Source organism: Podarcis liolepis (genome assembly GCF_965112155.1).
Source record: "Podarcis liolepis genome assembly, chromosome: 8".
In the NCBI taxonomy this organism is placed as follows: Eukaryota; Metazoa; Chordata; class Lepidosauria; order Squamata; family Lacertidae; genus Podarcis; species Podarcis liolepis.
This window is the reverse complement of record NC_139560.1, coordinates 81,984,924-82,002,046: the sequence shown is the minus strand read 5'-3', so window position 1 is coordinate 82,002,046 and position 17,123 is coordinate 81,984,924. Positions and strand designations below refer to the sequence as shown.

The following is a 17,123-nucleotide window of genomic DNA, read 5'->3' as shown; positions in this document are numbered from 1 at the left end:
TGGCTCCCAAATGGTAACTAGGCATTCCGTTTTGCAGACTGTAACCCTGGTTTAAGGTGCCATTTGGCATCCAGTTTATAGATCGAGAGTTTCTAAGACTGCAGTATTCAATCCCACCTTTCTCCTGGGGTTGCCAGCTTGATTGCAGCTATCCTGGCAGGGAAGGGACGCGGGTGGTGCTGTGGGTTAAACCACAGAGCCTAGGACTTGCCGATCAGAAGGTTGGCGGTATGAATCCCCGTGACGGGGTGAGCTCCCGTTGCTCGGTCCTAGCTCCTGCCAACCTAGCAGTTCGAAAGCATGTCAAAGTGCAAGTAGATAAATAGGTACTGCTCCGGCGGGAAGGTAAATGGCGTTTCCGTGCGCTGCTCTGGTTCGCCAGAAGCGGCTTAGTCATGCTGGCCACATGACCCGGATGCTCTACACTGGCTCCTTCGGCCAATAAAGCAAGATGAGTGCCTCAACCCCAGAGTTGGCCACGACCGGACCTAATGGTCAGGGGTCCCTTTAGCTTTATCCTGGCAGGAAGAGTGCTTAACACACTCCCCCCCCCCATGCCCTGTTCCTTATCTGTATCTTTCCCTTTCAAAATTCCATACACATGCCTCCTGGTGCCGCTTGTGTTGCCATACGGTGCAGTGCATATGGTTTAAAAATAAGACGTTTAAAACAGACTTAATAATACAGCGTCAGCATGTCAAGAGGAATTCAGTGAAAGCTGTTCTACGTTAATCCAAGCCAGCTGCCATATGTCTGTGAAAATATTTGCGCTATCAGGGGCAGGGAAATATTTCAGATTCTTAAAGACTAGCATCAGATTAATCAGTATTAGAAATTCACAAGCAACAGCATCCGATCAAGGCAACTAGATGCCCAGATTATTCTAGGCAATTTAACCTATTAAATGTTTCTGTTCTTGGCATAGAATGTTCAGTTCTGATTAATCAAACTTCAAATTCTTAGTTTTGAAACTGTAAAGGGTTCCCATGACACTTTCTAAAAGACAGAAATATACAGTGGTGCCTTGCAAGATGAAAAGAATCCGTTCTGTGATTCTCTTTGTCTAGCGGTTTTTTCGTCTTGCGAAGCAAGCCCATTGACGGATTAGCGGATTAGCGGCTATTAGCGGCTTTTAGCTGTTTATCTGCTGATCGGATCAGCTGATAAGTGGCTTAGCAGCTTAGAAAGGGGGGGGGGAGGAAAAAAACCCAGCAGGAACTCGCAAGACATTGTCATCTTGCGAAGCAAGCCCATAGGAAATTCGTTTTGCGAAGCACCTCCAAAACGGAAAACTCTTTCGTCTAGCGAGTTTTCCGTCTTGCGAGGCATTCGTCTTGCGGGGCACCACTGTATATAAAGTGTATGAAATAGTCTCTAAACAGCCAAATGTCATAGCAAATTGACAATATGTCATTCTGCCTCTCACTTCAATATTTGAGAAATATGCAGAATTTTAAGTCGGAGATCACAATAACAGCAAGTTATATTTTTGGTTAATTTTAAACCCTGAGCACCGGAAATAAAATGTTATCTCGAATGTAGCACAGGGCTATATCGCGTTCATATATTTTACAGATTCACGATTTCTATTTTGTTGTACGATTGGCAGTGTGGTTCATTGTGTGCAAGGAGATTCTAACAAAGTTGGTTGTGTTTTCATTTAAAACAGAAAATGTTTGGAAAACAGCAATCTGCTCTTTTCCATCACCAGTCTGTTGCAGGAATACAAACATCAGGCTGGCCCAAAGAAACCTATGTCGCTTGCAAAGTTCATTTAACCTCTTGTTGGTGATTTATGCACCTTTGCAATAAAGGCATCCTTTATATCTTGCTGTCTCTTTGTATTCTGCAATTTGATGAAGGCCTCCTATGAAGTGATAAGCATTTTCAGCCTTATAAATAGTCCAGATATAATGTTGCCAACCTACTTGAAATCATGGTTTGACCATGAACTTGGTTTTGTGGCAGCGCTCACACAGCTGACAAGTGCGTCTTTATCTTCCAGGAACACAAACAAATTGTGAAGTACTGAAAACAGTAATTGTGGATTGCTTAAGAATAAAGCAAGGGTTGGTGTGTGTTTTCGTTAGCTATCAGCAAGAAAAATGCTAACATCCGTTCTGCGTCAGCCCTGTGGTTTGCTAGCGTTTTGGTTCTCGGTGAAATTCTCATTTGGCCCAAAGAAATTGTCATGCAAATTATCATGTTATAGGCCTTATTCTTTTTGAACACTTCTCTCAGATCATTTAGGCACTATTTAGTTTCATGAGTAGCACATACTCCCTGGAACTCCCTGCTTATTGATATTCTTCTTCCTCTTTGGCGATCACTCGTAGCCGAGTAAGATTGTTTTCCATAACATGGTTTTAACAGTGAGTCCGTAAGTAACTGTGGAGGCCAATTCTGGATCCACACGTCCTTCCACAGTGGGGGCATAGGTTTCTGGATGGGAGTTGATCAAGGTGAGGGTTTGCCAAGCGTGTCTTCCTCTTAGCACGTTTCTCCCTTTCGTCCTGAGTTCGAGCATCTTCATGACACATTTGGCAAAGGCTGTTCTCCAACTGGAGCACTCACAGGCCAGTGTTTCCCAGTTGTCGGTGTTCATACTACATTTTTTTTTTTTAGATTTGCCTTGAAAGAGTCTTTAAACCTCTTTTGCTGACCACCAGCATTACGCTTTCCATTTTTAAGTTCGGAATAGAGTAGTTGCTTTGGAAGACGATAATCAGGCATCCACACAACATGACCAGTCCAGCGAAGCTGATGTTGAAGAATCATCGCTTCCACACTGGCAATCTTTGCTTCTTCCAGTACACTGGCATTAGTTTGCCTGTCTTCCCAAGTGATGTGTACAATTTTTTGGAGACACTGTTGATGGAATCTTCGAGGAGTTGGAGATGGCGTTTATAAGTGGTCCATGTTTCACAAGCATACAGTAAGGTTGGTAGTACAATAGCTTTGTAAACAAGCATTTTGGTTTCCCTGTGAATGTACAAGTACTCTGCACTTCAGTCGGGAGAAAGCTGCTCCCTGCTTTTTGATATTAGGCAGGTGCCTTCACTGCATAGTTTTCAGCACCTGCTAAAACCTGTTTTGTTTAGGGAAGCCTATCCAGGTATTATTTTAGCATGCACTTTTATTTTATGATGTATCTCTTCATTCTTCACTACCACAGAGCAGCTTTCAGTTGCGAAGAGAGATTGTTTGGGCAGCGTTTCGCCCTCCCTCCTTTCTCCTCCCTTCACTCTTTCCGATTAGAGTGGAAAACCTTTTTTCTCTCTCAGTGAGGGTATTGCCATGCGCTGAAAGTCTGTCTTCATTGTATATAGCTGAGCCATTTTGCCCCAGAGCCCTTAATCCCTGCTCTTGTATTCTTTCTTATCCTGGGATCTCTGTCTTAAGAGTTTTGTTCCGGACACCATTGTTTAAGAGCCCCTTTGTATGTGCACAACTGAGGAAGAGGCTCTTAGAGTGAGGCTCAGCCATCGCAAATGCTTAAAGCATGGGTAGGCAAACTAAGGCCTGGGGGCCGGATCCGGCCCAATCACCTTCTAAATCCAGCCCGCGGACAGTCCAGGAATCAGCGTGTTTTTACATGAGTAGAATGTGTCCTTTTACAGTGGTACCTCGGGTTACAAACACCTCAGGTTAGAAACACTTCAGGTTACAGACTCCGCTATCCCGGAAGTAGTGCCTTGGGTTAAGAACTTTGCTTCAGGATGAGAACAGAAATCGTGCTCCGGCGGCACGGCAGCAGCGGGGGGCCCCATTAGCTAAAGTGGTACCTCAGGTTAAGAACGGTGTCAGGTTAAGAATGGACCTCTGGGACGAATTAAGTTCGTAACCAGAGGTACCACTGTATTTAAAATGCATCTCTGGCTTATTTGTGGGGTGTCAGGGGCTCAGGGACAGAGGCACAGCGGAGACAGGAGATGGAGAGCGAATGGGAAGAATCTGAGGACAGCGGGGGGGGGGAGAATGACAGTGATCCGAGGGATTCCATGAGCCTCTCCAGCGAATCAGAGGATTCCCAGAAGGGGGCGCCGGTGGTCAGGACAAGGGGGTCCCAGGGGGGACGCACCAGAAGCAAGGGGCCAGCGGGGACTCCCAAAGCGGCAGCTGGAGATCAGGACCAGCTTCCCCACCAGAGCGTAGCGGGGGGGGGAAGGTTCCCGTGTGTCAGGACCAGCGTCTCCTCCAGCAGACAGAGGAGATGGGTCAGGGCTGACCACGCCTCCATCGGAGAAGGGGGAGATGGAGGAGAGGTCATAGCCAGCTAACCTCCCGGAAGAGGAGGAAAGCAGTGACAGGAGTAGTGTAACGGTCAGAAGGAAGGTTGGGAGCTGGGCGCGCGCGCCAAGTTCAAATGTACAGGCGCGCGGGACAGCAGAGAGCCCGGATTGGGAACCAGGTCCTAAAGCCCGCTGGAGGGAGGGGGAACAATCGGGGGAAACAGCGTCAGAGGAGTCTAGGAAGGGCGAAACCCCAGCGGGCAGGAGGACCCAGCGGAAGAGGGAGCAAAGAAGGAGGTGGAGCAAGGCAAGGGTCTTAAACTGGTGTCGGGGAGGAACGGACTCAGACGGAGCTTCAACGGTCTAGGGTTTCAGATGTAGGGCTGCGCGCCGCGGCTGTCAAACCAAAAATGAACTTCAATAAAGACTTCTGTATATAAAGAGAAACTGGCGTTGGTCCTTTGTGAGCTGGGACCTGAGGCAGCCCTGACATGGGGCATAAGAATTTGTTCATTTCCCCCCCCCAAAAAATATAGTCTGGCCCCCCACAAGGTCTGAGGGACAGTGGACTGGCCCCCTGCTGAAAAAGTTTGCTGACCCCTGGCTTAAAGCGTGCAGAAGCCTTTCAATCTCAGGCTTGCCATGGGGTGAAACATACCTAAGGAGAAGCAGATTAAGGCACTGTAACAGAAATCTATGAGATTTAATGGATGCTAGCAGGGGGCAGAGGAAGGGAGACAACTTCATGTGCAGGAAGACGCTGTTCTCTTTACTAAACTTACGCTTATGAAATGTCATCAAGATCCTGAGGTGCAAATAAACGACCACCACTCCGAGGGCTGGGTGATACCCAGTTTTCAACATCACAATATATCACTGGCTAAACATCGTGGTATACCGATACATCATGATGTCTAAAATAAGGATGGAACTATGTAGGAACAGTAGGGCTGGATGAAATCTAGTTTTCAGCTTTGTGCTATATCACCAGCTAAACCTCGTGATATACTGATATATTGCAATGTCTGGAACAAAGTTGGCGCTATGTAGAGGCACCGACTGGCTTCACGATTTTCCCCACCTTGGTGATTTTTGCATAGCACAAACTCATGCATCATGATTCACGATACAGTGCTAGGTCAAAAATTCTAAAACCCAATATCGTGATATGGACTTAAAACTGGTTTTGGACAATATATCACCCAGCCCTAACACATTGCAATTCACTATATATTGCCAGGTCCAAAACTATGAAATTGATTTCACAATTTGGGCAATTTGTAACCGGTTTTGGGTGGTATATGTTGCCCTTTCCTATCCCCCCATTTCCTGCAAGATATTTGTGCTGCCGCTCATCTGCAAGAGCAGCATGATGGCCTTTGCAGCTGTTCCAGGGGAGGTTAAAGAGATTTTTGATTTAGTTGAGCAAGTAATTGGCTAATGACAAGCCTGGTTTTACCGTTACGTCTGCTTGAAGAAGTCCTGTTCCTCACAAAACAAAGTTGTTAGGGAGGCTGCATATCTCTAATAGTTGTTGAAACTTTCTTTAAGGGATGGCCTCTCCAATGCCGGTTGTTTTTTTAAGGAAATTGATAAATACCCTATTCCCTGCCCCCTCCCAACTCTCTCAAGGATTTCTGTGCAGCGAGGTGGCTATGCTTTAAATGCCTTGATAATTCCGGTGAATTAAAGCTTTTTTTTGTTTTTGTTTTGAAGCCCCCTCAGTTATGTAGAAACACATACTCAGTGCTGCCATCGGAACAAATCTGGGATTAAAAAGTAGGGCTGTCAGCAGATTGAAAATGTGTAAATTAAGTTATCATCTGCTTTTAAATAGATTTATATATTAGCAAAAGCTCAGTATAGGTGGCTTTTGGATATACCGCACAAAGTGCAAGAACTTTCAATTCATTTTTTTAAAAATACAGTGGTGCCCCGCAAGACGAATGCCTCGCAAGATGAAAAACTCGCTAGTTTTCCGTTTTTTGAGTCGTTCTGCAAGACGAATTTCCCTATGGGCTTGCTTCGCAAGACGAAACGTCTTGCGAGTTTGTTTCCTTTTTCTTAAAGCCGCTAAGGCGTTAATAGCTGCTAAGTCGCTAATAGCCGCTAAGCCGCTAATAGCCGTGCTTCGCAAGACGAGAAAACCGCAAGACGAAGAGACTGGCGGAACGGATTAATTTCGTCTTGCGAGGCACCACTGTATAGCTTTATTGTTTTAAAATAGATACATTTATGCCAAGAAAGCAAACCAACCAACAAACATACAATCAAATAAACAAACTATAAATTGACAAACAGACAATAGCAATATATGAAACAACACAGTTCTTATAACTAACATCATTTGTACTCTCAATGATGTGAAAGATTGTAAAACTTATAAAACAAGAAATTAGAAATGACTTCCAGTTAGTCTCACTGTACTTTATCTGTTGATTATCTTATACCACACAGTTACATATTTCTTATATAGTTTCTCTTAACTTCCCTACAAAGTTATATTTATACAAAGCAAGGTTCAGTCTAATTCTGCCCAGAAGTTTCCTTTTATGCTGTAATTTTTAAAGTATTCTTTAAAAAAAATCTCCAATCCTTATAGACTATTCATTTTGTTTGGCCTCTTATCCTTCCTGTCGTCTTTGCTAGCTGCAGGTATTCTACCATTAGGATTTGCCAATCCGCCGTGTTAGTTGTTGCTGTATTTTTTCCAATTTCTTGCTACTAAGATTCTAGCCGCTGTTATCCTATAAGAACTTTCAATTCAGTAAACTGCTAATTTAAAAGGAGAGGCCATCTTTAACCTATCTCCGGCAGCAGCGTTCAAAATTCGCCAGGCGTATTTTGCACCTGGCTATCAGCTGCTTGCGACCGGGTGAAGACGCCTGGGTTCCAGGATGGCTCCTGACATCGCTATCGTCTGGAGGTGCATGCCTGTCCCTCACAAAACAAAGTTGTTAGGGAGGGTGCACATCTCTAATAGTTGTGCCTTTTTTAAAGGGATTCTTTCTCTAGTGTTGGTTAGTGGTTTTTTAAAGGAAATTGATCAATACCCTGGGAGAGAGGTGACGCCAACTGCCACCGACCTCTTTGTTGTTGTTGTTTAATCGTTTAGTCGTGTCCGACTCTTTGTGACCCCCTGGACCAGAGCACGCCAGGCACTCCTGTCTTCCACTGCCTCCCGCAGTTTGGTCAGACTCATGCTGGTAGCTTCAAGAACACTATCCAACCGTCCTGTCCTCTGTCATCCCCTTCTCCTTGTGCCCTCCATCTTTCCCAACATCAGGGTCTTTTCCAGGGAGTCTTCTCTTCTCATGAGGTGGCCAAAGTATTGGAGCCTCAGCTTCACGATCTGTTCTTCCAGTGAGCACTCAGGGCTGATTTCCTTCAGAATGGATAGGTTTGATCTTCTTGCAGTCCATGGGACTCTCAAGAGTCTCCTCCAGCACCATAATTCAAAAGCATCAATTCTTCGTCGATCAGCCTTCTTTATGGTCCAGCTTTCACTTCCATACATCACTACTGGGAGAACCATAGCTTTTACTATATGGACCTTTGTTGGCAAGGTGATGTCTCTGCTTTTTAAGATGCTGTCTAGGTTTGTCATTGCCTTTCTCCCAAGGAGCAGGCGTCTTTTAATTTTGTGGCTGCTGTCACCATCTGCAGTGATCATGGAGCCCAAGAAAGAAAATTCTCTCACTACCTCCATTTCTTCCCCTTCTATTTGCCAGGAGGTGATGGGACCAGTGGCCACGATCTTAGTCTTTTTGATGTTGAGCTTCACACCATATTTTGCGCTCTCCTCTTTCACCCTCATTAAAAGGTTTTTTAATTCCTCCTCACTTTCTGCCATCAAATTTGTGTCATCTGCATATCTGAGGTTGTTGATATTTCTTCCAGCAATCTTAATTCCAGTTTGGGATTCATCCAGCCCAGCCTTTCACATGATGAATTCTGCAAATAAGTTAAATAAGCAGGGAGACAACATACATCCTTGTCGTACTCCTTTCCCAATTTTGAACCAATCAGTTGTTCCATATCCAGTTCTTCCTGTAGCTTCTTGTTGGGAATCCTTAAATGGAGAAATATATTTTGGGTGAAGAGTGAAAGGACGGCAATTCAGACCAAGCCCAGTGATCACAAAAGGGTGGGAAATGCTGTTTGTGTGCTCTCCCATACACACCTTGCTGCAAGAGCCAGGTGCCCAGCTCCACGTCCGGCAACTTGTATGATTATTATTCTATTATTATTATTTTTTAAAGAGCCAGTTGGCATAGAGAAGGGAAGCAGCTGTGTCTCCCAGGCATCAGCTGTCTGCCGATAACCGAATCAGCCGGACTTTGACAGGCAGCTGTAAGTGTCCGTCAGCTTTTATCTCTCCAGCTACTGCTGTTGTCCGTATTCCTCTGTCAGCAGCCAAAGCTGCTTGAACTCGGAGGGAGAGACTTGGGTGGACGGAAACAATAAGCCAGTCTCCGAGCAAGTGTGTGCCTGCACAAGTGGCCGGCTCTTTCAGGCGAAGGGAAATGTCTTGGCAACATGGGTGTTGGTCCATGGTTGTTCGGTCCACTTATCTCAGTGTGGGAGCTGAGTTCTTCGCATTTGCAATGGTCATGATAAATATGCGTGGGGACCCGTCAAAAAGCTTCAGGAAGAAGAGGGAGATCTCCCTTGTTCTGTCTTCCCCTCAGTGTTAGAAATTCAGATACATAAGCTAGGACCAAATGGCTCCTTAAACCAAGATTACAGTGGCCAAAATGGAAGGACTAGTTGCCATTTTTGAGCAAGTTGGCTCTAAAATCTTATTTTTCAAAGGATGGACTGACTGATCGATTCTCAGTTAAACATCTGGCTAGTTCAAATGACACTGCCCTTATCTTTGTGTGTGTGTGTGTGTGTGTGTGTGTATTAAATTTTCTGTTTTACAATTTTGAATACAGTGGTACCTCGGGATAAGTACTTAATTCGTTCCGGAGGTCTTTTCTTAATCTGAAACTGTTCTTAACCTGAAGCACCACTTTAGCTAATGGGGCCTCCTGCTGCTGCTGCGCGCCACCGCAGCACGATTTCTGTTCTTATCCTGAAGCAAAGTTCTTAACCTGAAGCACTATTTCTGGGTTAGCGGAGTGTGTAACCTGAAGCGTATGTAACCTGAAGCGTATGTAACCCGAGGTACCACTGTACTCATTTAAACATCCTTAAAATGTCAATGACTTCCCTTCTCTTTCCATGGTTCATTTCGCATACCATAAATCCCTATGTATTTTACATAAACTGAACCATTCAGAATTCCATTATTACATCCATCCAAACTTATTTAAACTGTTGAATTTATCTTAATGCTGCCAACATTTTCAAGTGTACACAATTTCCCCCCATATATTCAATAAACATTCCCCAATCTTCTCTAAACACATGTTCTTCTCTTATTCTATATCTTAGGTCTGCAAGCTACACATTCCATCAGCTTAAGTTGCCATTATTTTTTTAGTTGAGACCTCGCTCATTTTCCATTTTTGGTCTATCAAAACATGGGCCGCACTAGTGACATACACAAATAACCTTCTTTGCCCGTCTCTTGTGTCTGTCTTGTCTTGGGAGCTATAAAATCTTTTATAAACCTGGCAGGCTCCGAGGATTTCAGAAGCCTACTGGTTTTGAGAAATTGCATAGAGCAGTGGTTTTCAGCCAGTGTGCCATGGCATCTTGGGGAGCCTTGAATGATGGTCAGGGCTGCCGCAGGCAACACTGGCCTCTGTCCCTCTTTCCTTCCCCCATTCCTCTGATGCCCTCTTGCATCTCTGCCTCCCAAAGGCTTGCATGGCTGTTGCAGCAGCCCTGGCTACAAATTCCGCAGGTGAATGCTTCCTCTTGGGGCTGGCTAGTGGGTGCTGGTTGCCAGGAGCTGAGGCAGCTCAGAGACTGGGGTGGCTGCCTGGAGGCCAGTCTCTGTAGGGCGACTAAGGCTGGGTGAATCTTTTTCCCTGTGGGGCAGTGGATGGAGGCATCTCTCTGGGGCAGGGGCTGCTGCAGCTGCCCGAAGGATTCCCAAGGAGAGGGGAAGAGGCTGAGGTACCACTCCACATGGGAGAGTGTTTGAAAAAGAGGCTTCCAGCTCTGTAGGCAAGGGGTGACATAACTGGGCTCCTGAGCCCCACAGGGGTGCCGCAGAAAGAAGGTAGCTGTTCAAGGGAACTGTGGACCCAGAAGGGTTGAAAACCTTTGGCATAGAATCATAGAGTTGGAAGGGACCACGAGGGTCATCCAGCCCAACCCCTTGCAATGCAGGAATCTTTTGGCCCACGGGGGATTCAAACCCATGACTGATATGAAGACTGTCTTGCCAGAGTGGTGCATGCTCTGGTTATCTCCCGCTTGGACTACTGCAATGCGCTCTACGTGGGGCTACCTTTGAAGGTGACTCGGAAACTGCAATTAATCCAGAATGCGGCAGCTAGACTGGTGACTGGGAGTGGCTGTCGAGACCATATAACTCCGGTCCTGAAAGATCTTCATTGGCTCCCAGTATGTTTCCGAGCACAATTCAAAGTGTTGGTGCTGACCTTAAAGCCCTAAACGGCCTCGGTCCTGTACACTGGTACCTCGGGTTACATACGCTTCAGGATACAGACGCTTCAGCTTACAGACTCCGATAACCCAGAAATAGTACCTCAGGTTAAGAACTTTGCTTCAGGATGAGAACAGAAATCGTTCAGCGGCGGTGCAGCGGCAGCAGGAGGCCCCATTAGCTAAAGTGGTGCTTCAGGTTAAGAACAGTTTCAGGTTAAGAACGGACCCCCGGAACAAATTAAGTACGTAACCCGAGGTACCACTGTATACCTGAAGGAGCATCTCCACCCCCATCATCCAGCCCGTATGCTGAGGTCCAGCGCCGAGGGCCTTCTGGCGGTTCCCTCATTGTGAGAAGCAAAGCTACAGGGAACCAGGCAGAGGGCCTTCTCGGTAGTGGCACCCGCCCTGTGGAACGCCCTCCCATCAGATGTCAAGGCAATAAGCAACTATTTTACTTTTAAAAGACAACTGAAGGCGGCCCTGTTTAGGGAAGTTTTTAATGTCTGATTCTGTATTGTTTTTAATATTCAGTTGGAAACCGCCCAGAGTGGCTGGGGTGACCCAGCTAGATGGGCGGGGTATAAATAATAAATTATTATTATTATTATTATTATTCTACAAGTCTCGTGCTCTGCTGAGTGAGCTACCCCAGCTGCATTCAAGAGATTATACATCAGCTCTGTATAGACAACGTGGAAGGTACTCGTGGCTGTTTGAAGTTAGCGAATTGCAAACTTTCCAGCAGGCTTGTTGATTCTGCTCTCTGAGCAGAGAGACAATAACAAAGTATATAACCCAACATTGTCCCCATTGTATGCAGGCCACAACAGGCACAAAGTGTGCACTAAGCCGAAGGGCACTCATATCTTTAAATGTATACTAAAAAAGAAATGACGTCCGCCTTTCAATTACTGTTTCTATTACTGTTAAGATAAGAAACGTTTAAAAGAACAGGTTATAAATTGCTGCTTGAGTTTCTGACGTGTCGCTACCAGTTGGATGAAGAAAAAGGGAGAAGGGAAAGGGAACTTTAATGGGGCAATCCTTGAGCACGTTTTCAAGATTCCTGCAAACACGAGAGCTGAAAGCTTGTTTTCATCCTTAAAAGCTTTTTCACATATATATCAGTTGTCGGATTCTGCAAAGTTCAGTGCATGCACCGTCATGCAGCGTATTAAAAACATTCTGCCTATGGCCAGCCCTGTACTTGTACAGTATATATTTATATAATTTCAATCCAAGTCCTTTGAGTAAGAAGAGATGATCTGAAACTACCTCCCTTGGCGTACAAATGAAAGCTTGTCTTGCTCCTCTCCCACCCCACCTGCTCAAAAATTTTCCTTTACATTTTCTTAGGGGGGGGGGCGCAGTGAGGAGAACGCTGGAATGTTTGTTCTCAAGCCATGAAAAAATTTAAGCTTTCTTGATGCACCTCAGCGAAGCAGGAGACTTGTTTTTGTGAAGGCTTGCCAGATTTTAAGAGTTTGGAGAGAGCCCATGCGTTGTGCCATAAATTTGAACGTCACTTGCAATTTTGCATATGTGACTCGGTGAATTGGATTCAGCTGTTCTTACGGCTGCCGATACCCTTTTTCAGATCCTTTTCGGATTGTAACTTGAGTGAAAACAGCCATCTGTTCGCTGGGGGGTGATCTCCATCTTTCTCGCGAGTCACACGACTGGATCTGACTCTGCCCGCGTGGGCTGCTTGTGGGAAATAGAAAAAGGAAAGTCATGGTGTTTGCTTTACATTTGGGTGTACAAACTGCTCATTCCTGTGTTTTTTGTGTTTCTCGTTCTAGGGAGCACGGGTTTGGTTGCGAGAAAATGGCCAGCATTATCCAAGTACTGTAATTTCCTGTGCGGAGGGAATTGTTGTGTTCAGGACGGATTATGGCCAGGTAAATATATCTATTCTAAAGACTTTTTATTTATTTTAAAAAATATATAAAGTAAAACTCAGTGTGCTAGCAACTCTCCCCCTCTAAATGCTGAAGTGTTCTAATACATAGTTTATTCCACACTTTTCAACCAATCTTTTGTCTCTAGACTTGGTGCATTTTTACTCTCCCCCCCCCCCATTTATTTTACCACTACCTGTAATGATTTAGCTTCCCATCAGGACAAAGGTGTGTTTTGCTGCAAAGGTATTCAGCCAGGAGGTCAATTTGGGGCAGAGTTGTGTGCTGTGGAGAAAAATAAACCCCGCTAGGGCACTGCGAGAAACGAAGACTTCTGTGAGCCCCGGAGAATTGCAGAGGAGCCTACCTTCTATGCCTCTGCATGAGTTCCTGCTCTGCTTTTTGCTTCCGTCCTCTCAACCTTCATGGTGTGTGTGTGCAATACTTCTTCTGACCTGCTTTTAAGGAAGACTGCTACATCCCCCCATCCATCTCTGTATGGATCACTGCTGTCAGGGAACTGACATCGGAGCGAGAGGCGAAGAGGAGGCTCCCAGATGATGCTGGCGAAGGACCCAGCAGCAGAGGGAGAAACAGCTCAGTAGAGGGGGAAGCCAATCAGCGCAACACCAGGGATAAAGGGGGGCAGACGGGGGAAGTGGAGAGAGGGCTCAAGGACTCTTCACTGGACATCAGTGAGGAGAGCCCAGGTCCTCCGCTACCCACGCCTTCCCTGCGCAGAAGACTCCCGCGCAGTGAGAGGAGGAGGAGACTGGGGGTCAAACAACTTTTATGCTGGAAGAGGTTCAAGAAATGCCCACTGACGGATTCTGCCAGTGACTGAGGCAGCCACGATGAGAAGGGGCTGTGCAGTCAGAAAGGTTTAACAAGGCAAATTAGCCTAGAGAGGCACCAGTTTACGCACGAGTAACTCATACCCATTACAACTGCCTTGGGATATTCTTCTGCAGGCCTGAACCCCAGGGGCAGGCACCTCAGAAGGCATACGTTTGGGAATATTCAGAGTAGCAAGAGAAGATATATTGTTTATTAATATCCTTCCTAACTTGCACTAGCAAGTTCCTTTAAGTTTACTAACATCAGTTCACAGTTGGATTCCTGAAGGCAGACTTAGTTACAAATATGTACATGTGGGTCTACCCCATATGGGGGAACAATCCCAGTCCTTCTGCTAGCTGAGAACTAGCAGTGCAGTCCTAGCCAAAAGCTGGTCAAACGAAGAAGGAAGTCGAAAAGAAGGAAGGGTGCTGCGCGACTCGTCCTTTTGTTACCTGGATTGGTAAGGTCACACCCACCTTCTATCGCATGCAAAAGGAAGAATGCTCCAGCCAGGAGGAACAGGAAGTTTTGACTGGCTGGACCAAACATTCCCTCGCATGTCTTCTCTAGCGTTAAAAGGAATGTTGTACTTGACTGCTTCTCATGGATCACATCCTGCAATATGGTTCCTACACATACGCCTCTGAAAGTGCATCTGGGGGTGAACACACAAATCTACTTCTAACTGATTCTGACAAAGTTGTGCTTAAACTGTGGGAGCCCAGCTGTGGCTCAATAACCCACTTGTTTTTGCTGCCTGCCTGGCAGCATTTATTAGGCCACAGGGAACTGCCATCAGAGGCAAGAGGAGAGGTAAGACGCTCCAATGATGCAGGGGAGGGAACTAGCAAGGAGAGAGAGAGAGCTTCCGCTGGGGAAGGAAATCCAGGGGACACCAGGGAGAAAGGGGAGGCTGAGAATACTGCGGATGGGAGGCTCCAAGACTCTTCCAGTGAAATCAGTGGAGAGAGCACAGGACCTCCGCTTGGCACGCCCACGCTGCGCAGAAGGCTTCCGCGCAGAGAATCTAGGAGGAGACTTGGCGTCAAAGAATTTCTATGTTGGAGGAAGTTTAGGAGACGCCCACTCACAGATGCTGCCAGTGACTAAGACAGTCGCGTTGTAAGGGCTGTCAAACCAGGGAAAGGTTTAGCTATACGACCAGCTTGGAGCAGTTTGCAGTTTACGCACAAGCAACCCCAATTCCCATTACACATACCCATTGGGCTGTTTGCTGGAAGGGTTACAGTTTGCACAGTCTTGCTTTACAGAACTCACCGACTCGAGTTTCTTAACATTGTCCCTCCTTTGCTCAATTCCATGAAAATATATATATACAGTCATACCTCGGGTTACAGCCACTTTAGTTTGTGGGTTTTTTTTTGAGTTGTGGACAGCCAAAACCCTGAAGTAGTGGAACAGGTTACTTCTGGGTTTCGGCGGTCGCGCACTCACAGAAGCACTAAATCGCGCTATGCGCAGAAGTGCCAAATCGCAGCCCGCACGTGCACAGACGCGGGTTGCGAACGCTGCAGGTTGCGAATGTGCATCCCGCACAGATTACGTTCGCAACCCAAGCATCCACTGTATGTTAATTGAAAGTTAATTTAAAAGACTCTATAAAGCATGCAAAAGACCTTATCCTTTTGCAAACGATTCAAGGTTTTTTGTTTAGCAACAGAATTCAGATGGGGAGAAGCATGGGACACACTCACACAAAGAGGAATGCACTGTCGCATTAATTTCATCCTGCACCTTTAACAAAGAAATGGATGCAAAACCTATTCCGTGTTGCAGAGTTCATTTCTAGACAGAGTAAATTCAGCCTTGCGTCTCAGGTTGCTTCTGAAAGGCGCCTGGGGCGCCCTGAGGAACGTTCGCTCTTGTCGGGAGATTTATTTTATTTATTTGAGGTACTTGCCATTGCGATCTGCCCTTTGCTCAAGCTTCCCAAAGTGGCACACAGTAAACCTTAAATTTGTGCTCAGCAGTAAAAATGCGAAACAAAATAAATCAAACAATACCACAAAATCCGATAGCAGTTGCTGTTAAAAAAGGCAGTGGAAAGCAGAACGAAATATCGCCATTCACTTCATCCCTCCCCAGAGATGCAGGATTTGTTACTCCCGAGCTGTGATGACTTAGCTTTGGAAAAGAATATGTGTATTTCTGGTCCTTTTGTTGTTATTTATATGTCACCCGTTGGTGCATTTATAAAGAGTAGTTTTTGCAAAAATAGGCATATGGGGCTTTGCCCACAAGGAGGTTAAGCGTGTGTGTGTGTAAATAATTTTCTGTTTTACAATTTATAATAATAACATTAATAATAATAATAATAATAATAATAATAATTTATTATTTATACCCCGCCCATCTGGCTGGGCCTCCCCAGCCACTCTGGGCGGCTTCCATAGAACCCAAAAATACAGTAAAATATCACACGTTAAAAACTTCCCTGAACAGGGCTGCCTTAAGATGTCTTCTGAATGTCAGGTAGTTGTTTATCGCTTTGACATCTGCTGGAAGGGCATTCCACAGGGCAGGCGCCACTACCGAAAAGGCCCTCTGCCTGGTTCCCTGTAACTTGGCCTCTCGCAGTGAGGAAACCGCCAGAAGGCCCTCGGCGCTGGACCTCAGCGTCCGGGCAGAATGATGGGGGTGGAGACGCTCCTTCAGGTATACTGGACCGAGGCCATTTAGGGCTTTAAAGGTCAGCACCAACACTTTGAATTGTGCTCGGAAACGTACTGGGAGTCAATGTAGGTCTTTCAAGACCGGTGTTATGTGGTCCCGGCGGCCGCTCCCAGTCACCAGTCTAGCTGCCGCATTCTGGATTAGTTGTAGTTTCCGAGTCACCTTCAAAGGTAGCCCCACGTAGAGTGCATTGCAGTCTCATTTAAACGTCCTTAAAATATCAGTGACTTCGCTTCTTTTCTTTCCATGGTTTAATTTTGCATATCATAAATCCCTGCATATTTTACATAAACTAAACCAGTCAGTATTCCATTATTACATCCATCCAAACTTATTTACACTGTTGAATTTATCTTAATACTGCCAACGTTTTCAAGTGCCCCCCCTCCAATATACAAGAAACATTTTCCACTCTTCTCTAAACGTATGTTCTTCCTGTTCTCTTATTCTGTATGTTAAGTCTGCGAGTTGTGCATATTCTGTCAACTTAAGTTGCCATTCCTCTTTGGTTAAATGTTGATAGTGGCACATAGAAGCCAACAGGGGGAAGGGGAAGTGAGATAGCTCAGTTGGTGAAGAATGAGACTCTTAATCTCAGGGTCGTGGAGCCCACGCTGGGCAGCAGATTCCTGCAGTGCAGGGGGTTGGACCTACAGGACCGCCTCTCCTGATATGCCCCGTGGAGGACCTTAAGGTCCACAAATGACAACACCTTGGCGGTCCCAAGTCGGAAGGTGGTTAGATTGGTCTCAACTAGGGCCAGGGCCTTTTCAGTACTGGCCCCGACTTGGTGGAACGCTCTGTCACAAGAGACTAGGGCCCTGCAGGACTTGACATCTTTCCGCAGGACCTGCAAGACCCATGTTCCGCCTGGCCTTTGGTT

At 45.9% G+C, this 17,123-nt stretch overlaps 1 protein-coding gene across 2 annotated transcripts in view; it reads left to right on the top strand.

Annotated features, from left to right (window-relative positions):
- MYO10 (myosin X) overlaps positions 1 to 17,123 on the top strand; it is a 203,916-nt gene that overhangs the window by 43,648 nt on the left and 143,145 nt on the right. For both annotated transcript variants that reach the window (XM_083518955.1, XM_083518956.1), the window contains exon 2: positions 12,608 to 12,706. In XM_083518955.1, the coding sequence (XP_083375081.1) occupies positions 12,608 to 12,706 (99 nt within the window). The remainder of the gene's footprint in view (positions 1 to 12,607; positions 12,707 to 17,123) is intronic.